The sequence below is a fragment of the Cucurbita moschata genome, unplaced genomic scaffold (assembly GCF_002738365.1).
Source record: "Cucurbita moschata cultivar Rifu unplaced genomic scaffold, Cmos_1.0 Cmo_Scf00007, whole genome shotgun sequence".
Lineage (NCBI taxonomy): Eukaryota > Viridiplantae > Streptophyta > Magnoliopsida > Cucurbitales > Cucurbitaceae > Cucurbita > Cucurbita moschata.
This window is the reverse complement of record NW_019268523.1, coordinates 3,656,355-3,677,691: the sequence shown is the minus strand read 5'-3', so window position 1 is coordinate 3,677,691 and position 21,337 is coordinate 3,656,355. Positions and strand designations below refer to the sequence as shown.

The following is a 21,337-nucleotide window of genomic DNA, read 5'->3' as shown; positions in this document are numbered from 1 at the left end:
TTACAACTTTAGTTGATGTACTTTCCGACTTTGGTTTATTTTAGTATTTATACTTTCAAAATGTAACAGCCCAAGCCCACCGTTAGTAGATATTGTTTGCTTTGGCTTGTTACGTATAGTCGCCAACCTCTCAATTTTTAAAAAGCGTTTATTAGGGAATGATTTTCACACTTTTATAAGAAATGCTTCAATCCTCTCTCTAGAAGTGAGTCTCACAATCTACCTCATTTTTTCACACTTTTATAAGAAATGCTTCAATCCTAGAAGTGGGTCTCACAATCCACCTCCTTGGGAGCTCAAGGAATGGTTTTCACACCCTTATAAGAAATACTTTAATCCTCTTTCCAGAAGTGGATCTCACAATCCACTCTCTTGGGAGCCCAACGAATGGTTTTCACACCTTTATAAGAAATACTTCAATCCTCTCTCCAGAAGTGGGTCTCACAATCCACCCCTCCTTGGGAGCCCAACGTCCTCACTGGCACACCACCCAGTGTCTCGTTCTAATACCATTTATAACTATCCAAACCTACCGCTAGTAAATATTATCCACTTTGGCCCGTTACTTATCGCCGTCAACCTCACTGTTTTTAAAAACGTGTCTACTAGAGAAATTTTCCACCCCCTCTCCACTCGATATGGGTCTCACACAAAAAGTCCATTGTAGTCAAACAATCAATACAATCCCATCAAAATGAAAATGAAGTAACTTTACTAAAATGAACATTTTGAAAGTACCTTCTTGAATAGAAGAAAACGGGTTAACAAAGGTGATTTTGACGACAAATCCATGCATGGCCTAAAACTCCTGTGTCCAGCCGACCCTTTGAAAAAGTAGTCACTAAAGAAAGGGACCAAATTAATATTTAAACCAAAAAAAGAACAAGTGAGTAGCTACCATTATAGAGGTCTCTAGAAACACAATAATTTGCAGAAATGAAACAAAACTGTGGGGACTTATCCCTAATTAGTTGTAAGCCCTCCAAATTCTAATCTGTAAAGACAAGACATGACATAGAAGAAGGCAAAAACTTAGTTTTCATCAATTAAGATCCACACCAACAGGGAAATCTAAAGCCAGCAATCATCGGAGGGGAAAGAAAATGCAAGTTTTGAAGCCATATTCCAAATTGTTGCCACCTTGCAAAGCAGCTACAACTAGTCATTCATTTGGGTATGCCTTTGTATATTCCTTTTATACTTCTTTTTTTCTTTTCCTTTCTTTCTAAATTCCCACCGCCCAATCACTCTCACTATTCCTTTCGAACAGGCAAGGAGTTGAAAGTTTTCAATATTAATAATATGATAGAGAGATAGGATAATATAGCAACCAATTCGTACTACAACTACCTGCACCAGCTCCCTTTGAACTCTTTGGTTGCCATGTGGGCTCTCCATCTACCGTTGGATTATCCACGTGGATGATAATCAATGGAACGTGGCAGTTTTTGATCCATGTCATAATACATACATATTCTTGTAGAGATATATGGATATAGATGAATGATCGAAACGTTCTAAGGCTGTGAGATCCCACATTGGTTGGGGAAGAGAACGAAACATTCTTTATAAGGGTGTGGAAACCTCTCTCTAACATATACGTTTTAAAAACTTTGAGGGAAAACTCGAAAAGGAAAGCCCAAAAATGACAATATCTGCTAGCGGCTTAGGTAGTTACAAATGGTATCAGAGCCAGATACGGGGCAATGTGCCAGCGAGGAGGCTGAGCCTCGAAGAGAGTGGACACGAGTTGGTGTTCTAGAAAGGACGTTGGAACCCAAAAGAGGGTGGATTGTGAGATCCCACGTCGGTTGGGGAAGAGAACGAAGCATTATTCATAAGGGTATGAAAGAAAACCTATCCTTAACAGACACCGTTTAAAAATCTTGAGTGAAAGTCCAAAAAGGAAAGTCCCAAAAAAGACAATATTTGCTAATGGTGGGATTGAGCCGTTACAAATAGTCCCTATCGGAAGCCATTGGCTCTCTAGCTTTTAACTTTGTCCTTACTTCCACCTTTTCTTATACACGAAGAATTGAACCATTTTCTGAATAAACCAGAAGGAAAAAAAGTACTACTTTGGATGCAAAACTCCCGTCATCTTTTCAACTGAGTGCCTGCATAACTACTTATAAGAAGAGGGAAGGGCAGTTCCAGAGAATTACATAAACCCTGAACTTGTTCAAGAGGAGGCCAAGCTTTCAAAGCCATTGATTTTCCTACACATCATTTTCCCACCAATCTTCCCAGATAAGTAGTTAGCAAAGAACAGGAAACAGGAAGCTGAACAAAATGGGAGTTGAAGGCACATGGGAGTACTTCTCCAATTTGATTTACAAGCACAGGAAGAAGAAGAAGCAGATGCAAACTGTATCTTTAAAGGTTCGAATGGACTGCGAGGGCTGCGGTCGGAAGATGAAGCAAATCATGTCTCGTGTAAAAGGTACACATAAGCTTTCGAGTTAAATAGTGAGTTAACATAGTATATATAAACCCCCTTGATAAAAACCCCTTGATAAAAAATCTCAACTAATATCATTCGATTTGAACTCGACATCTACTTTCTTGATAAAAAATCTCAACTAACATAGTATATATAAACCCCCTTGATAAAAAATCTCTCAGAGACTTTCTAATATCATCGAGTCTCCAAACGGTTTGCACACATCTCAACTAATCTCATTCGATTTGAACTCGACACCTACTTTCTTACTAGCCCAACAATGGCCACTATGCTAACTAATGATGGTTATAAAACTTAAGAACGTGGTATGGTTGAATGGGGTTGGTTGCAGGGGCTAAGCAAGTGGACGTGGATGTGAAGCAGATGAAGGTAACAGTGACAGGCTACATAGAGCCAAAGAAGGTGCTGAAGGCAGCACAAGCAACGAAGAAGAAGGTGGAGATGTGGCCTTACGTTCCAGTTTCATTGGAGCCATATCCTTATATCTCAGCCTCATACGACAAGAAGGCTCCTCCAAACATGGTTCGGAGTGTTCCCAACACAGCCACCATTACAGAGACTCTTGTCAATGAAAACTATGTCCGAATGTTTAGTGATGACAATCCCTACGCTTGCTCTATCATGTAGCCGCTAATTTACCCTTCAATCAACTATTAATATCCCAATATTCTCTGCACTGTACTATCCCACTACATAATAACACTATATGTTTCTTTGATTTCATGTTCGCTACTAACAAGAGGGGTAATTGCAATACAAACAAATTACATGGATGCTAGATCAAATTAAAAAATCACGGTATAATTATAACAAATCCATAATCCAAAGTTTATAGATATAATTGTATCAAACTAATAGTTTGTGCAATTTTTGTATATAAGAATTAAAGAAGTATCTCCGACAAAGTAGAATCAAAATCAAAACTGAAAGGAGGTCGGTGACTTTTGTCTTGTACGGGGTTTAGATTCTAGCTCATCCCAATCCCATGCACCTAGAATAAAGAATAACCTAAAGTTAAAGGGCATATTTCTGATCAAATATTCTTAATCAGACAGGGTCCAAGCCATTCCTGAAAAGAAGTAAAATGAAGTGGATAAAGATCCCTTGAAGGAAAGGCAAGAAATTCTTCAGAGAAAGAGAGAGGATTCCGCTAGGATTTCATGTAGCAAATTCCCCTTTTTGATCAAATGTTCGTGTGGACCAGCAAATATGGGTTGGTCCAAACAGGGCCCCTTCCCTTATATGCCTTTTTGTTTCTTTTGTGTGTCTGGAAGTGCAAGAGCCACTCCTGCTTATCCAGGCTGCTACCTAAACTCGGTGAGGCTAATCCTCTCTCTTTTGGGTTGACGATCAGATAAGGTCATTCACTCGGTGGGCCTTCAACCACTTTTCCCCTTATTTAATATGGGCATGCCTCTGTTCATCAGGGATGGATGTCATTGTATAAACAAAAAAAATCACCTTTCTTCTAGCCCATGAAAATGTCTAAGAATGTGTTGAAATAGTAAATGCATAACTACACCTAGACTTAATCCATGCTACCAGGAAGCCTTGTATTCGAACTCATAGCATCATTTCATTTGTACCAATCTTCAAAGCCATGAGTGAGGATATAAATAATCAACCCTTGAAAAAAGAGGTCATTCCCTTTTTGTAAATCAGATGGTCAATTCACTCAAGGATCTTGCATTATGATTTGGGTTAGTGTCGATAAATTGCTATCTTAGGTACACCTCAAGTAATCTAACAAGGCAGTCGTTTAACAGTACTACAATGTTCAGCTACTAAGGTGACTTGTAGGATATTAAACTCTAGATACGTAACCTATAGTTTGTACCAATTCCCTCGGGAGTCTTTTATTATTTACATGCCCCTTATTGACCATGGCATCAACCCATAGGGGTTAATTTATCCTCTTCATATTAGAATGCATTAACCACGCATCTGGGATTCATAAGATAATTTGGCATTAGGGACTGAAATTTACTTAGCGCTGAATATGCTAGCGGCTAAAACCATGATGTCCTTATGAAAAAGATTTCATCATGTAAGGACCTATTGTAGAAGGCAACATAACATTTATTTACACGTGATTTGTAAACTGGAGAAGACAAATGCATTCCATAAAGTCGTTTTAGGCCAACAGCATAGGACAAATCAGCACCTAAATTGTATATTGGTCCAATTCAAAAAAATTTGTACGGATTTTACCATGCATGAAACCTACACAGATTCATATACAGCTACTATGGCCAAAGAGAATAAAAATTTTGGGCTGAAGGACTACCGACTCGTATGAGCAATGAAAGTCAAATAAAATACAAGGTAACATTTTAAAGTAAAAGACCAATATCTCAAGAGACCACAAAGCGTAGCACCACAATGTTTCCATCTAAAACCAACCTCAATATTGAGAATTATCAAAAACCCATGGTTGGTGCAAGAAAAGCTCTCGCCCATTCATTTGCACTGCTCCTGAGGCTATATCATCCGCACGCTTCCTTGCTGTTTCATCTCTCTTTGCAGATGCCTCAGCATCCTGCAAATAAGAGAAGATGGTTGGAGATAGATGTCAAACATCAACAACTCATTAGCTTCAGACTTCAGTGACACACAAATCGCCTTATAAAAGACTGGTGGAATGGTTGAGTTTCCTTTCAGGTCAGTTGACTCGAACAAAATCGAACCTGCATTCCGTGTCACTGTCGATTGTTGAAACACGTGAATTAGAACATTAATAGCCTCCAAATCTAATGATAGCCGCTTACATATTGCAAGTATTTTCTAGCAGAATTTCAATAATCCCCTTCCTTAACAATTTCATTAAAATTTCCACCGGCAATGGGACTCATGTTCATTTCTCGTAGGACTTCAGGATCGGAAATAATTCTTTCCAAATTGTTCTACCCCACTTTATTTTCCCTTCAAAATGAGGTACTATTCCATTCTATTTTAATCCTTATAGTCACAGTTCTTCTACTCTCCTTAAAGATTATGATTTTTCATTTTAGAAGCCCCTTAATGATCATGAATCTCAAGATTTGGCTAATCTCCTTTTTGTTGCACTAGAAGTTTGCCTATCCCCAACTTTAAACGATCGTCATAAATGGACTCTTGAGCCTTCAGGAATGTTCTCTATGAAGTTTCTTCTTTCCTGTATACTGTCTGAACCCAATCCTCCAGTCCCCTCATTCCTCTCCATAATCTGTAAGAATCTATAGAAGATTAGGTTCTTTGCTTGATTGCCTTATTTGGGAAGGTTAAATACCGTGGCTTCATTCAATGATCTTCATTCATTGTTTTATGTCAAATGACAGTGATGTTTGGCATGCGATGTATGCAAGAAACTATTCAGCAAATTCTTCAATACCTTTCTAAACTGAATGAATCCTAGAGGTTTTCAAATTCACAATAATCATCTCACGCAGCCCTAATTCTCTAATTTTACAGGCTTTGGCACGAAATACAAGTAATTGACACCTAAAAGAAACCCTAAGCGAAGCCTGAGATAGATCGATGAAGAAGGGAAAGTGTACCTTCTGCCTCTTCCAGGATAGGAACTGAGTCTCTGTGATCGGAATCGTCCTTGGATTCCGAGATGCGAGCTTCTCTTGTTCCATGGCTGCTTCTTCTGCCCCCATTTTGCAGACTCCTAATGAATTGCTGCTTCAACCTCTGTTCTATTCGCGGGGAATCGGAGAGACGTAAAAAATCCATATATTCGTATACTTCCCCGTTTTTAGTTCTAATCTATTTTAAATTTTATTCTTTTAAAAACCTTTCATTTTATTATTATGAGTAATTAAAAAAATAATAATAATTGCCAGTCATGTTTAGATGAAAACAACGCTCTACGATACAATGTACCATAAAGTTTTTATCGCTATGGGCTTCCCCGAAAGACCTATACTAATGGATAGAGTACTTTTTTTTATTATAAATTCATGATCATTCTCTAAATTAACTGATGTAGGACTTTTATTATTCAACCGTTATAAACTAAGAAGTTAAAAGTTCAAGTCATTACACTTTCATATAGTGTATGGGTCAACGTGAAGTAAACATACAAGGCCAAGGTGGTAAAATAAAGGATGCCAACGGCATATCTGGAGAGAAGCACCGGTGAGTGATGAACATCCTCATGATTGTGAGGTGGCACGACAAGAAGGACAAGTACGTACATAAGGATCTCATGTGGGTGTCCTTTAGGGCGTGTGCACAAGAAGACACTATGAATGAAACCTTTAACATATGTGTTTTCTTTTTTGTTCAATGCTACCTTCTCGAGTTTTCTACTTTCAATTCTCTCCTCAACCTAGGCAATTATTCGACAGCCAGACCGTTCTAGTAGGGAAAGCTACAAGCAAGTGAACAGATTGACAGAGAGCACCCCCAGCAATTGAAAGTAAGTCGCAAAGTTAAACCGGGCGTACTACTCCCCAACATTCTATGAACCTTGATTCTCGAAGTGGTGCCCATATCCCTAAATGCCGAGGTCTTCATTTCATATTCTATGCCTAATTTATTCAATTTTCTTGCTATTTACTTCAATATTTTCATTCGCCTCTCTCTCCTATTTTGTACCCAATAAAAGAGAACATGTATTTCTAGTCAAATAATCAACTACACTGACAATAATTAAGTCTTAAAAATCTTCACAATCAGCGCTATTAACCATCATTACATTATTGTTCCTTTTGTATCTATGAATTCAAAGAGTTAGACTTAAAATGTCGAAAATGAGGTTTTTCAATAAAGTTTAAAGTTTTTTTGTTTTTGTTTTTTTTTTATGTAAAATAAAAATATAGAAAATAAAATCGGACACAAATGAGAACTAAATCTTTATGGTGAAAAAGGATCTTCTATCTTATTTTAAGATATTCTTGAAAATTCATAAAATGTAAAATAATTCAACATATCTATAATTTATAATAATATATATATATATATATATATATATATATCAATGAGAACAGTTATGTAATTTCTTTAATTTATAAAATATATATATATATATATATATATATATATCAATGAGAACAGTTATGTAATTTCTTTAATTTATAAAATTGACAAAATATTATAATACCACCTCAATTTTCTCTAAAAGGATAAATATTTATTTGAATTTTGTTTTGGAATGTGTCACATATTTTAACTCTTGTATTTTCATAATTTGAAATTTTAATATAAATATAAATTATACATACTAAAGTTTAATTTAAATTTTACAAAATTTAAAATGCTAAATTGTTATTTTGAGTCAAAATAAAACTATTTTCCAACCATTATAACTTATTATAACACATTCAAAAAGAATTTTTTAATCAAACCCTAAATATTTAAACATTCATTCATAATTATAAGTAAACGTCCAGTTTGATATAATTTTGGTCTTCCTTTTCGGCCCTCCCATTTGAAATTATTGCACATATTAGTTTTTTTTTTTTCTTCCAGATTTTCTCAAGTCTAATCTAATATATTGCTTGGACTTTTATTATCATCATTATTAGGAAATTGGTAATTATTGGTATGTTCAATGTCCAAAAGTGGGTTCAAACTCAATTAAAAAAAGCACTATTTGACTTCAGACTTTAGAGATTCATTAATGATTTCCCAAACCCATTTGCTTTTGAAATTTATGTACCAAAAAAACATGTATTATTTAATATATATATATATATATATATATATATATATATATATATATATATATATATATATATAATGGATGTTCAAAAGTTCAAATATAATTACACGAAAATAATTTAAAGATGTATTAGCCTTCTATTAATAAAATTATAATTCTAAAATTTTATATTTAATAAATATCTAAATTTTAAATTTTAAAAATACTCATAATAAATATGTAAATTTTAATTTAGTAGTTGGTTTAAATTTAGATGATTAATTAAATTAAAAATATTAAAGATGTTAATAATCGATTAAACATATAATGACTTCATGAATTTGAGAGTTACAAACATAAAAATTTAGGAACTAAATTTATTGTTATATATATATTTTTAAGGCTAATATGTATTTGATACAAAAAAATAAAATAAAAATAAAATAATAATAATAATAATAATTTCTCTCGCCCTCCCATCTCTCTCCTCCCTCCCTGTCTCCGCATTCTCTCTGATGTCTACAGCAATGACGATTAGAGATCCGCCGGTGTCGGACTCGCTCACAGTCGATTCCTTATCGAAGATCAACGCAACTTCTCGATGTTGATTCAGCCATGGAGGAGAAAGACGGAGGAGAGGAGAAATTTTCATTTGTATTTTTTAATTTTTTTTAAATGGCTCGAATACACTAGCAAACGAACAAACGAAAAAAGGAACGCTGAAACCTTTTACACTTCAAAATCTCAAGCCAATGTGAATGAAAACGTCAACAAATCAACAAATATACTCAGATCTACCACGATGACGCCGACATTTGGTGATCTACAACCATCCGACGGTTCGTATTCATCATTTCGAGCCACTCAACCGGAATCTGGCCGCTTAAACGTCCAAGTTCATCGTCAGCGAACACACGACTGGTTCAGTTTTCCAATAACGCATTCGGAGAGGTTTGACTTTTGGGAAAAGATGAACTCTGATTTGACTCAATTTGTTTGGATTCACTGCGACTGTTTTAGCAGCAGCCCGCCCTAATTTCGTAACGTTAGTTTCGATTTGGAGCGACGAATGGGGAGTATCACAGAGAAATAAGGGCGCGTTTTCGTGGCGGCCAAACAGAGCGGTAAGATCTCGACACATGGAAACTCCCTCTCTGATTTGATGATTACAGGAGAATAGCGGGATTTTCAAATTGTGATAATGCGGATTTGTTGTTTCATTGAATCTGGACGGAATTTCAGGTATTGGGTGAGCTTGGGACTGGCTACGAATTTGTTTAGGAAAAGAAACCCTAGAAGCCGTCGAGTGTGGGGAACAAAAAGGTGGGAAACAGATTCTGGACTTCAACGATTATGGATTGGTATGTTTCCTTTTCATTTACATCTCTTCCTCTTCCCGTTTTCCATTTCTTTTCAATAGAATAATGGTGAACTTAGTGTTACTTTTTCCTTTCATCAACTTTTTTCCTTATGGTTTTCGTGACTGAGAAAAAGAGCCCAAGTGTGAATTGAAGGGAACAAGTTGACTTCTCAAAAGCTTTTATTATTTGTTTTCTCTCAATATTGATGAACTATTTTGAACTCCACTATGGATGGTTTGCACAAGAAGGGAAATAAGACCCGGTAGGCTCTTTTTACCCTTGATTATTCAGCTACAAACCCAGCAATGTTGGCCATGTTCTTGAGTTTTGACTTACAATTTGCTCTCTCTTTGTTGTTTTTTGAACGTCTTGAGCTTTTGATGGTGCATTTTAGTGCATATGGGACAACCCCATCAGGTCCTACCATTTTAGGATGGAGTCAGTTTCTTGGGAAGGAGGATTTTAGGCATATTCCCAAGGAAATGTTCTATTACTACAATAATACATACTATTTCTATTCAAATTTTGGTATACTGCTAGGCATTGGCATGTAAGGTTCCATAAGTTATTCCCCATTGCTTGTATTTTAGTCATTTGTCCTCATCGAAGGGCTTACTTTCGACCATTGCGTTGAATTGGAACATTTGGTCCCATTGTTTGACTTTTGCTTGCTACTTCAACTCTACATTAAACCCCCTCAAAATAATTGCTAGACTAGACAAATGCAAACCAAGACAGCTTGTGAAGAAAAGTCCGCATGGGCCTAACTGGTTTAGAGGATTCTTATGGATCTCTTTCACAAAGGTCTACTCGTTTGTGATTGGCTCACTAGGTGAAATTTCAACATTTCTTTATTGACTTGAAATCTTGTAACAGAAACTCTCACATATGCAAGCACTGCTGATATTTGTATACACCAATTGAATGGGTTTGTGGATCTCTTTTGCTGGTTTAAACTTCGGTTTAAACTAAAGTCCTGACGTACTTCTTGACGTTTAAATTCACCACATATAAAGTGAAATTGTTTTTTGAACATCCTTCTGTTTCAGCTTGAAAAGTTTGACTTGGAATCTCCCGAGATGTTATATTATAAAGAAGTTGGCCTATAAAACTCAGTTGAGAGTCTCCACCATTGCTTGTACGATTTGCTGTCCAAATCTTTTGCAGGTCTGAGCTTTGTCGTAGAGTTCTATTTTCTCAAGTACACTGTTTCTCGAAACCGATTGAATGTTTGGTAGACTTAGTTTTTCCAGCTTCATAACATTGAAGTTGACTGCGTGCTGCATTTGGTCTTCAGCTACCTTTATTTGCTAGTGAAAACTTAACTCTTCCATTGTTTTTTTCTTATGTGTTTTCGTCGCCATAGGTGAACTAGTTATCCATGGACTCAAGGGGCCATTCCAATGGTGGAGAACTTGAAACAAAAGAGATGGACATTAGAGACCTTTCATCTTCGCGCAACAATACTCAGTATATTCACAAGGTGGGGGTTCCACCGAAGCAAGGTTTCTTCAACGAATTTAAAGCACGAGTGAAGGAGACTTTCTTTGCAGATGAGCCTCTGCGAACCTTCAAGGATCAATCGAAGTCCCGAAAGTTGGCCCTGGGAATTCAGGCTATCTTCCCGATAATTGAATGGGGGAGGAATTACAATCTGACAAAATTAAGAGGAGATATAATTGCTGGACTCACTATTGCAAGTCTCTGTATTCCACAGGTAAACTAGCTCTGCTTTAATATGCATGCAAATCTAAGAAAAGAGAAAAAAAAAAAAACACAAACAGTGTCTGATCATGTCAAATTTTTATATTACAGGATATAGGGTATGCAAAACTTGCTAATTTGGCTCCCCAGTATGGTTTATGTAAGCACTGATTATGCCTCTTGCACCAAGTCTCTTCCGGATTTTGAGTGCTCTACTTTGATTTTCCCAGCCTCATCCAACTTTTCAAATTGTTGCAGACTCCAGCTTTGTACCACCACTGGTTTATGCTTTGATGGGTAGCTCTAGAGACATAGCGATTGGACCAGTGGCTGTTGTTTCTCTCTTGCTGGGAACAATGCTACAAAAGGAGATTGATTACCATACACATCCAGAAGCGTATCTGCGGCTTGCATTTACAGCTACGTTCTTTGCTGGGATCACCCAAGCCACTCTAGGGATGCTAAGGTAGTTGAGTGCCTTTTTTTTCTCCCCAATAGAATCTGATTTCCTCAAATGGCATTCTGCCTATTTTGGGATCATCTGTATAAACCCTTGATAATAATATGAATCCTTGGACTTTTGCCAACAGGTTGGGTTTTCTGATTGACTTTCTATCTCATGCTGCCATTGTTGGTTTTATGGGTGGAGCTGCCATCACTATTGCCCTTCAACAACTTAAAGGCTTTCTTGGTATTAAAAATTTTACAAAGAAAACAGACATCATCTCTGTTATGCGCTCAGTATTTGAGGCAGCGCATCATGGAGTAAGCCTTCTTACAACCTCAAACCTCACATGTCTATGGTGCTTATTTGCACATAAATGAGTCACTGATGCAAACTAATCTCATGTATTTTAACTTCTTTCATGACCATTTGCAGTGGAACTGGCAGACGATAGTCATTGGAATAGCTTTTCTAAGTTTTCTTCTATTAGCCAAGTATATTGTACGAATCTCACTTGGCATTGTTACTTGGTGCAAATTTTTACGTAAGCTCTTTTCCTGTTTCTATTCTTGGATTTAGAAGAGCTTCCATGTTTGCAATCTCAGGGAAAGAAGAACAAGAGCCTTTTTTGGGTGCCTGCAATTGCTCCATTAATATCAGTCATTCTGTCCACCTTTTTTGTTTACATTACCCATGCAGACCAGAAAGGTGTCGCAATTGTAAGGATATCTTTTATCACTCTTTTTCCTGGTTGAAATATGATTATCACTAAGAAAAGAAGAATAATAATAACAATAGCATCAGCTCTGATAGTTGCAGTTTTGTTGAACTTTTGAAGGTGAAACACATAGAGAAAGGAATCAATCCCTCATCAGTGAAGCAGATCTACTTCACTGGTGAGTACCTCCTTAAAGGGTTCAGGATTGGCGCTGTGGCCGGTATGATAGCATTAACGGTAAGCAAATCGTGAAACTATCTTCTTTGCAGTAGAAGTGAATGATTTTAATTTTTGTTTAACTAACCAATGAATGTTTCCATATTATTTGAAAATCCACGTTCTTTTCAGGAAGCCATAGCAATTGGAAGAACATTTGCTTCCATGAAGGATTACCAGCTTGATGGTAACAAAGAAATGGTGGCACTAGGAACAATGAACGTTATTGGTTCACTGACTTCCTGCTATGTGGCAACAGGTGAGAAGCAACTACAAATCAGGAAGATGCTAGAGCTAATTTGATCTAACTGATATTATTTACTGAATATAATACCACCGTGTATGAAAATGTTTCTTAGCGTCATCCAGGAATGCTTATGTGAATAGTGTTTCAAATATCACACTCTGCCAACAAAAACACTAATTAAATGCTTTCTTCAAAAGACCTTGAAAGTGCTTTTTAGATATAATTTTCAAACACACCCTTAAGATATTAGGGGAAAAAGCAATCTCAAAACAGCAGTGTTGTTCTCTAGCATTCAGAAATTAGAGGTTTGGATGGCAAGTTCGTCTGGATGTCAGCATTAACCAGTAGAATTTACATAATTCTTAGCAAAATTAGTGTAGTCTCAACTAGTAACTAAGCAGGTAGTAGCATGGTTTCCTTCGTGGTATCCATCTAAATAAGGCTTAAAGTAGGAGCATTAAATGGTAAATGTTAACTAATAAGGTTTGTTTCCTACTTGCAGGCTCGTTCTCTCGCTCAGCTGTGAATTACATGTCTGGCTGCCAAACTGCAGTCTCAAACATTGTTATGTCCTGTGTTGTATTTCTAACTCTAGAGTTCATCACTCCCCTTTTCAAGTACACTCCGAATGCTATTCTAGCTGCCATCATTATCACTGCTGTGATCAACTTAATTGACATTCAGGCAGCAATTTTGCTTTGGAAGATAGATAAATTTGATTTTGTTGCTTGTTTGGGAGCCTTCTTTGGTGTGATATTTGCAAATGTTGAGACAGGCCTCCTAATTGCTGTAAGAACTACGCCTGCTACTTTAAGTTCTCTCATTACTAGCTTAATCAGTTTTCTCATTGCTAGCTTAATCTCATAAAGATGTTGAATCTTAACTTTCATGTGCTATGGCAGGTCTCTATATCATTTGCTAAGATACTCTTACAAGTAACCAGGCCACGGGTTGCCATTCTTGGAAAGATCCCTAGGACCACAGTATACAGGAACACCCAACAGTATCCAGAAGCAACAAGGGTTCCGGGCATTCTCATTGTGAGAGTCGATTCTGCAATTTACTTTTCTAACTCCAATTACATCAAAGAGAGGTAAAGATGATCCCTATCTTTAAAAATGGTCTATTTCTGGTTTCATCCATATCTAGGCAATCAGTGTTAATCTCCCAACTTTGTCCCTTAGGTTTCTATATCTTTAGGCATTGGAGAATCAGTTAAAGATATTTCCCTTGTGTATTTCAAGTTTTCCGTAGTTTGTTTCTCCTAGGGACTGCCTACTTCAGAAATCCTAATTGTGTTATTTTCCAACTAAATATTATTGAATCAAATTGCTACCTCGGGTTCTAACTTCGTAATTATTAGCTACACATTTGATTCGATGTATGTCTGGAAAAGTGTAGGATGGCAGTTACAGGAGCCCTTGCCCTTTCATTTTCGTTACTCTTGCCCTTATAGTACTTGGGGATTTCTCGCAGGATATTGAGATGGTTGGCAGATGAGGAAGAGCAAATAAAGAAGGCTTATTCAACAAAAACTCAGTTTTTGATTGTTGAGATGTCTCGTAAGTACTCTCAACCTTGACAAATATTTTTGAATAATTCTGCACAGTAGTCAACCCTAAGATCAGATCACACTCTTCCGTGTTCCAAACTCAAAATTCTGGTTTTTTAATTTGTTGTAGCTGTTACCGACATTGACACTAGCGGAATTCATGCCCTGGAAGAGCTATACAGGAATCTCCAGAAAAGAGACATTCAGGTAATTCACGCAAGAATAAAAAGCAACTACTTACGAATGTTATGGACAGTAGAGGTATATATATGTGCTGTAAAGTTTTGGAAATGTGCCTAACCAGAAGTCTGTGCGGTGTTGTTGAACAGCTAGTTTTGGCAAACCCCGGGCCTGTAGTGATTGACAAACTCCATGCATCCGATCTTGCTAATCTGATTGGCGAGGACCATATCTTTCTAACAGTTGCTGAAGCTGTTTCGTCCTGCTCCCCAAAATTGGTGGAAGGGGTCTAGTCTAAGATTTGAATGCTAGTTCTTCCAGTTAAGTAGCCATGAAATGGAAGAAGAATGGAGTGAATACCTGCTCAGCTACAAAGCAGCAGTTTTTTTTTTTTTAAATAGATGCCTGAAGATTAATTCAGTACCTGAGTCAGCTGCAGGGAAAAGAAAAAATGAACAAAAAAGAAGCGCACAACAATGTATTCTCTCATAAAGCTAAAAGTAAAAGGTGATGGTTTTTTGTACTTCGGAAATGTCTCTAAATAACATCATTATGTATATATCCACACTTAATGAAGAAGCCTGCTCTTCTGATCAATTTTCCCCAGAAGATTTCCCTTATATCTTTGCTCATCCTATAATTCTCATCCATGGAGCATTTTTATGAACTTGAATGAGTTTAGTCGTTACCGTGTTAATTATATCTGACCAATATTAATCTAAGGCTAACATTTGTTTATTCGAAGTACACGTGAAGAATGATGGTTATTTTTTAGATTTATTCAAAGGATGATAGCTAAATTTAGACACTTAAAAGCTAACATGATTACAAAAGAATATGCAAAAGGTAGAAGGACCGAAATGGTATGTTAATCCAACAAAAATACATCCAATTATTTCAAACATCAAAGCGTTTAACTCAAAAGTTTGATGCAAAACTGGTAATTAGCATCTCTAAACCCTCACTTCTTGTAAGAAAGAAACATTGGCAAGTTTGATTCGTATAACTTTTCACATGAAGCAATTGGATACAAACTACTCAAACTACATACCCGAACTAAAAAATTCAAACCAGAAATTTTAAATACAATTCTAGCATGGCGTTTCAACAAAGTGCAACACAAACTCAGACATTAAAATTATGAGCGATTCAAAATGTACCTCTTATCTCTCGCTCTTTGAGCGTCATCCTAATCCACGGGAAGAATATTATTTGAATGTATACATACGATTCAAAAGGCTGCCAACTTCCACAACTTTCTCTAACAGCAGAAGATGAAGAAACTAGCGCTATCGGATCTGATGCTTCCAAATTCTTCACTCAATAGCCTCCCTCTCTAAGTAGACCTTCTTCTTCCGTAGAATCAAATTTCACAGACAAGAAATGTAGACATGATTTGAATTGCAGATTGAAAAATCAGCAGGAGGCTAAGAGAATCTTCCAATTTAGAAACTCAAGACAAAAACTCAAAAGCAATGAACCTACCAGTAGACAATCAAATCACCGTGTAAGATGTTGCTTCGAAACTCAGTCTCGTCAATGGCCACCATGGATCAAAAATCAAAGCATCAAATTCTCAGTCACCTCATTTTGCAGAACCGGCGCAAGGAGAAGAGAGGGAAAAACATGGAATGAGTGAGAAGTGGTGGGTTGGGGATGTTGCCACTAGAGAGCGTCGTTTTCGTTCGTCTATTTTAACATCCTAACAAATCCAAAAACACAAGCTAATGGCTAATTATAATGATAAAAAGAAATAAGTAAATATTAAATCTATAGATTATATTTATAATAATGCCCTTTTTTCCTTTTCTTTTTATAGATAAATATGTTCATAAAACATAAATAAATAAATAAACTTAAAAAAATGTTTCATAAATTTAAGGATAAATTATAAATATAATACTTAAATTTTAATATTTTTAAAATTTATGAATTTAATAGATCAAACGTTTCACTAAACATAAATTTTTTTATCTATATTTTAAATTTATAAAAAATTTATTAATACAAAATTGAAAGATTAGAGATTTATTATATATTTTTTAAAAATATAATAGACATTCTTAAATTTTAGGTTTATATCTAATATTTTATTAACTATTAAACATTTTTTAAATTCACGAAATTGAAAATTAAAATTAAAATCCTCAAAAGTTAAAAAAAAAAAAAAGAAAAAAAAATTAAGTGACAAATATGTGAAAGTATTAAATAAAATATTTTCCGTTTCGTTATCATTTAAAAACCACTCTTAATTCTTTTGGTCGTCCAGGTTTCGAATCAGAGCTATGGCTCTGCTTCCCGGATTCCGCCATTTCATCACCCATTTTTGCAGAACCACGCCGCCAATGCCTTTTCTCTTAACCCATTTCTATACCCCTATTTCCAGGCCATCCTCTCTCTTCCGTATACCCAACCCCTCCTGCCCTGTTCTCCCGAAATCCCTGATAAAGTCCCACGCTTCTGGGAAAGGTCATTCCCCTAATCAATTCTTATTTTCACGTATGCTTTACTGGGTTTGTCCATTTTCTCATTCTTGTTTCTCTTAATGCAGAAACTACATTCTTTTTGACTCGGGATGAGCGATTGGAGGATTCGCATGCCGGGATTGAGCGTGAACAAATTGAGACTTCAAGCACGATTGCAGCCATCGTGACGTCCATGGGGGGTCCTCCTGCTGCGGTGGGCATTGTGCGTTTATCAGGTCCTCGTGCTGTGAATATCGTTGGGAGTTTATTTTGCCCTGCCGCGAAAAAGAAGGGGAAGCATGTGAGCCAGCAGCATCCATGGAGACCCACCAGTCATGTCGTGGAGTACGGTGTGGTATTGGACCAACAGGGCGATGTAATTGACGAAGTACAGTAATGTTTACTTTGCTATGCTTGGAAAATTTCTCGATTCTGCGTTATGCTGTTATGGGTGTAGGCTTTTGTTAGTTTATGATTAATTTGAGCTGTGATTGTGCACTTTTGTGAAGGTTTTGACGGTGCCAATGTTAGCCCCAAGATCTTATACTCGTGAAGATGTGATTGAGATTCAGTGTCACGGAAGTGAAGTATGTCTTCGTCGTGTGCTAAAAGCTTGTTTAGAAGCTGGAGCCCGGCTTGCAGAACCAGGTTTGTTTCTGAACTGGAATCGCTTAGTCGTTAAATTCATTGTGAGATCCCACATCGGTTAGGGAGTAGAACAAAACACCCACCAGACACTGAGTGAAGTCCCTGCGAGGAGGTTGAGCCCCGAAGGGGTGGACATGAGGCAATGTGCCAACAAGGATACTGGCCCCTTTGGGGCCGGATGGTGAGATCCCACATCAGATCAGTTGGGGAAGAGAAAGAAATACCCTTCATAAGAGTTTGGATACTCTCCCTACGTTGTAAACACTTCGAGGGGAAGCCCAAAACGGATAGCTCAAAGAGAACAATATTTACTAGCAGTGGGCTTAAGCGTTACATGGTCTATATACGTGCCCCCTTTTCATTTTTATACATTCACTGAAGTGTTTGCTTGCATCCATGTAATTAAAGCATAGGCTAACGCATGAATTTATACTTTAGGTGAATTTACCCTTCGTGCATTTTTAAATGGACGCTTAGACCTTTCACAAGCCGAAAATGTTGGGAAATTAATTTCAGCCAAGTCTACGGCTGCTGCTGATGCAGCGTTGGCTGGAATTCAGGTTGGGGTCTTTACTTGACTGATAATGTTGCCTGAACGGCTGCCGGCTTGTTGTTTACTTAAGTATATTGTATTTTGGTAGGGTGGCTTCTCTTCCTTAGTCAAATTGCTAAGAACACAATGCATCGAATTACTCACTGAAATCGAGGCCCGACTAGACTTCGATGATGAGATGCCACCGTTGAATTTGGAAACTATAATGGAAAAAGTGCATGCCATGGCACAGGAAGTAGAGACTGCTCTCGAGACAGCCAATTATGACAAGCTTCTTCAATCTGGAATACAGGTAAACTTTTAAGAGTCGTCGAATCAGTTTGTTTCCTGGCACAAGAGATGCGTGTATTTGTTAATACCTTCTGTTGTCTCCTTAAAAAACTTGCAGATAGCAATTGTTGGCCGTCCTAATGTTGGGAAGTCGAGCCTTCTTAATGCATGGAGCAAAGTAAGCTGCATAACGTCCTTGTTTTCCCTTTCAACTTGAACTCCTTTAGATGATTTATTCTGTCTGTGAGTCTGACGTGATATCCGATAATCTTCATGTCAGTTCTTTCTTTTTCCTTGTTATTTCCGTTGAGTGGTTGTATTTTCACTTAATCTTGAAATCACCTACTGCTTTATCACTGCAAGGGAGACAGGGATTTCTTGCTTCACTTTCCAGATTTGGTGATATGTGACTGAGAAATCTTGGTCCGCGTTACTACTTTCATACCAGTAATGGTCTGTGAGATCTCACGTCGGTTGAGGAGGAGAACGAAGCATTCCTTATAAGGGTGTGGAAACCTCTCCCTAGTAGATGCGTTTTAAAATTGTGAGGCTGACGGCGATATGTAACGGGCCAGAGCGGATGATATCTACTAGTAGTGGCTTGGGCTGTTACATTCTTGGAGAAAGAAATTGTAAACTTCTTAAAAATGCTAAAAGATTACAAACCTCATAGTGGAAATTTCTGTTTGATATAGTGGTTTTCTTTTACTCTTAGTCACATTATTCCATTGTCACATTTATTATTTAGTGTGCAGAGCGAGAGGGCAATAGTTACAGAAATTGCTGGAACTACCAGGGATGTAATTGAAGCGAATGTTACCGTTTCTGGTATTCCTGTGACTCTTCTTGATACTGCTGGAATTAGGGAAACAGATGACATTGTGGAAAAGATAGGTATGATTTACGAATTTCAGCATTTCGAGGGTTTAGACAAAACATTTGGCATCGTGCCATACAGATATATGATTATTTTCCCGAAACGAGTTGATTGCAGGTCACACAAACCATGCCGGTGTAGGTTGTAACTCAACCTACACCGACCATACATTCCCTTAATTCTTATTGACAACTTGACCATACGTTGAGTTGCCCTTAATTCTTCTCGAGTTGCAACCCGACCATACGTTCTCTACTCCTTGGTCACGTCCCTACTCTGTTCTACAGGTGTCGAGAGATCTGAAGCTGCCGCGCTCGGAGCTGATGTCATTATTATGACTATAAGTGCCCTCGATGGATGGACTGAAGAAGATACCATACTTCTCGATAGCATACTTGCAAAAAAGGTTTGACAGCAAAATCCTACCACCCTCTGCCTTCAATGAATTGTGCTGATCAAAATTGGTGCTTATGTTTTCTTCTCTTTTAAATTCTTTGAAAGTACAGAAATCAGATGGATCATCCACGCCTATACTTCTTGTCATAAACAAGATAGACTGTGCTCCATCTGCTGCAAACATGGATGCAATTAGTATAAATCGTGACTCTTTCAGTAAACAAGTTTTTACATGCGCTGTCACTGGACAAGGAATAGAGCATCTGGAGATGGCAATATCAGAGCTGATGGGACTCAACAATACTCTTGCAACTGGACGTAGATGGACGGTAAACCAGGTAACCTTTTCCTACCTTCCCCTCACCAAACAAGATAGAAAGAGTACTGAGCAATATAGAACTTATGGGTTAGTGTTGTTTTGGTCATACAATCAGAGACAATGCGAGCAGCTTCTTAGAACCAAGGAGGCACTTGGAAGATTGAAATCTTCCATTGAAGAGGAGCTGCCTCTTGACTTTTGGACAGTGGATTTGAGAGGTGCTGTATTAGCTCTTGGGGAAATTAGTGGTGAGGATATCTCTGAAGAGGTTTTGTCCAATATTTTTGGCAAGTTCTGTATTGGTAAGTAGAAAGTATCAATATATGTAATGTACTATTTGGTTATGTAAATGGATTTCATATTATTTTCCATTTCTAGCCATGGCTCCACTTGAGTCACTTTCAGGATGCCATCCCATTTTGGTCGCTTCCAACATTTGGTGTTGGAAGTTTTTTCCTTCCGACCTGTGAACAGAGTGTTTGTCAAATGTCTTTTAAACTCTCATAGGTCCCTGAACTTTTTTATTTTATCTCATAGCGTCTTAATTCATTCAACATATCATTTGACTTACAAACCGAGAGATAGTTTGCCAATATAAGCCATCGTCATCTTCAACTGTGATTTTGTATCCAAGAGTCATCTGCATAGTTTGATGAAGGATGTAAAAGGGTGGTTTTCGTTTCAACCGTTGCTTGAGAAGAGTCTTTCAGATCAACTAACAGGCACAACCCTTCAAAGATTCAACACCATTGAAGAGTATCCTCAACTCAAAATCACAAGGCCGTAGCTCTCTGAAAAGGTGCAACACCATTGAAGGGTGTAGGGTTGTGTGTTTAAGCTGCCCCTCTCTTAGCTGTTGCCCTTGAAACGCAGTTTGTTCTCATGAGATTACACATGTTTGGAACGTTTTGAGGCTTAACTTTTCAGTTGCCTCGGATGGTCACTACAGGTAAAAGGATATGCTAGATTCTTTGTAAAGCTCAATAAGGAATAATAAATATTTTAGGTGCTGGCCGGTTCTTTCCCCACTCCTTAACAGATGCTGCAAGAGCCATAAAAATATAGGTATATAGGACACCCTGCAGGCCATTGGACGGCAATGGTTATTTAAGTAGAATCATTTTGATGCTTGAGATTACATAACTCTGAAGGATAACCACAGTTTAAAATCATATCCTCCTGACAACCTCTAAAGGGGTTAAACTTGGTATAGAACCATGTGTTTCAACATCAGAAGAAAGGTTACAAAAGAAGAAATGGAGGAAGAGAAGAAAAAGAGAGCAAAGGAAAAGG

At 37.2% G+C, this 21,337-nt stretch overlaps 4 protein-coding genes and 1 long non-coding RNA gene across 17 annotated transcripts; 3 read left to right on the top strand and 2 right to left on the bottom strand.

Moving 5' to 3' along the window:
- Nucleotides 1–2,072: 2,072 nt before the first annotated feature.
- On the top strand, nt 2,073–3,187 carry LOC111445314 (heavy metal-associated isoprenylated plant protein 24). Its single transcript, XM_023083613.1, has 2 exons — nt 2,073–2,443; nt 2,796–3,187. Exons 1-2 carry the CDS (start codon nt 2,293–2,295, stop codon nt 3,089–3,091), a joined length of 447 nt encoding a protein of 148 aa, XP_022939381.1. The 5' UTR covers nt 2,073–2,292; the 3' UTR covers nt 3,092–3,187.
- Nucleotides 3,188–4,649: 1,462 nt separating this feature from the next.
- Nucleotides 4,650–6,195, bottom strand: LOC111445336 (zinc finger CCCH domain-containing protein 15 homolog). The gene is made up of 2 exons (XM_023083650.1): nt 6,001–6,195; nt 4,650–5,003 (listed from the first exon to the last, which is right to left on the bottom strand). Exons 1-2 carry the CDS (start codon nt 6,103–6,105, stop codon nt 4,869–4,871), a joined length of 240 nt encoding a protein of 79 aa, XP_022939418.1. The 5' UTR covers nt 6,106–6,195; the 3' UTR covers nt 4,650–4,868.
- Nucleotides 6,196–8,694: 2,499 nt separating this feature from the next.
- Nucleotides 8,695–15,138, top strand: LOC111445334 (sulfate transporter 1.3-like). 8 transcript variants are annotated; one of them, XM_023083643.1, is made up of 16 exons: nt 8,695–9,014; nt 9,117–9,217; nt 9,336–9,454; nt 10,821–11,171; nt 11,270–11,318; nt 11,417–11,624; nt 11,749–11,923; nt 12,039–12,104; nt 12,209–12,322; nt 12,442–12,558; nt 12,670–12,796; nt 13,287–13,573; nt 13,687–13,877; nt 14,261–14,346; nt 14,467–14,543; nt 14,666–15,138. In XM_023083643.1, the coding sequence occupies exons 4-16, from the start codon at nt 10,836–10,838 to the stop codon at nt 14,807–14,809; spliced, it is 1,977 nt and encodes a 658-aa protein (XP_022939411.1). In that variant the 5' UTR covers nt 8,695–9,014; nt 9,117–9,217; nt 9,336–9,454; nt 10,821–10,835; the 3' UTR covers nt 14,810–15,138. The 8 variants fall into 8 exon arrangements, with proteins under 8 accessions (XP_022939411.1, XP_022939410.1, XP_022939408.1 ...); XM_023083642.1 differs by adding an exon at nt 10,504–10,621 and having other exon boundaries at nt 8,695–9,217; XM_023083640.1 differs by adding an exon at nt 10,504–10,655 and having other exon boundaries at nt 8,695–9,217.
- Nucleotides 11,065–16,237, bottom strand: LOC111445337. 5 transcript variants are annotated; one of them, XR_002710817.1, is made up of 5 exons: nt 15,998–16,237; nt 15,677–15,868; nt 14,877–14,949; nt 14,638–14,778; nt 11,960–12,239 (listed from the first exon to the last, which is right to left on the bottom strand). It is a non-coding gene; the product is annotated as an uncharacterized LOC111445337 (long non-coding RNA). The 5 variants fall into 5 exon arrangements; XR_002710816.1 differs by lacking the exon at nt 11,960–12,239 and adding an exon at nt 11,065–11,108 and having other exon boundaries at nt 14,638–14,949; XR_002710814.1 differs by having other exon boundaries at nt 14,638–14,949.
- Nucleotides 16,238–16,764: 527 nt separating this feature from the next.
- LOC111445335 (tRNA modification GTPase MnmE) lies at nt 16,765–21,067 on the top strand. Of its 2 annotated transcripts, XM_023083648.1 has the most exons (10): nt 16,765–16,985; nt 17,068–17,369; nt 17,491–17,629; nt 18,068–18,189; nt 18,271–18,474; nt 18,571–18,630; nt 19,208–19,346; nt 19,617–19,735; nt 19,836–20,063; nt 20,160–21,067. In XM_023083648.1, exons 1-10 carry the CDS (start codon nt 16,802–16,804, stop codon nt 20,352–20,354), a joined length of 1,692 nt encoding a protein of 563 aa, XP_022939416.1. In that variant the 5' UTR covers nt 16,765–16,801; the 3' UTR covers nt 20,355–21,067. The 2 variants fall into 2 exon arrangements, with proteins under 2 accessions (XP_022939416.1, XP_022939417.1); XM_023083649.1 differs by lacking the exon at nt 20,160–21,067 and having other exon boundaries at nt 19,617–19,734; nt 19,834–20,057.
- The last annotated feature ends 270 nt before the right edge of the window (nt 21,068–21,337 follow it).

Excerpts from the sequence above, each read along its gene's own strand:
- LOC111445314 (XM_023083613.1), top strand. The coding sequence starts at position 2,293 with ATGGGAGTTGAAGGCACATGGGAGTACTTCTCCAATTTGATTTACAAG. Across the intron at positions 2,444-2,795 it reads AATCATGTCTCGTGTAAAAG|GGGCTAAGCAAGTGGACGTG; the intron begins GTACACATAAGC and ends GGTTGGTTGCAG.
- LOC111445336 (XM_023083650.1), bottom strand. The coding sequence starts at position 6,105 with ATGGGGGCAGAAGAAGCAGCCATGGAACAAGAGAAGCTCGCATCTCGG. Across the intron at positions 5,004-6,000 it reads TATCCTGGAAGAGGCAGAAG|GATGCTGAGGCATCTGCAAA; the intron begins GTACACTTTCCC and ends TCTTATTTGCAG.
- LOC111445334 (XM_023083643.1), top strand. The coding sequence starts at position 10,836 with ATGGACTCAAGGGGCCATTCCAATGGTGGAGAACTTGAAACAAAAGAG. Across the intron at positions 11,172-11,269 it reads CAAGTCTCTGTATTCCACAG|GATATAGGGTATGCAAAACT; the intron begins GTAAACTAGCTC and ends TTTATATTACAG. Across the intron at positions 13,878-14,260 it reads TCCAATTACATCAAAGAGAG|GATATTGAGATGGTTGGCAG; the intron begins GTAAAGATGATC and ends GATTTCTCGCAG.
- LOC111445335 (XM_023083648.1), top strand. The coding sequence starts at position 16,802 with ATGGCTCTGCTTCCCGGATTCCGCCATTTCATCACCCATTTTTGCAGA. Across the intron at positions 18,475-18,570 it reads TTCTTCAATCTGGAATACAG|ATAGCAATTGTTGGCCGTCC; the intron begins GTAAACTTTTAA and ends AAAAACTTGCAG. Across the intron at positions 19,347-19,616 it reads TGACATTGTGGAAAAGATAG|GTGTCGAGAGATCTGAAGCT; the intron begins GTATGATTTACG and ends TCTGTTCTACAG.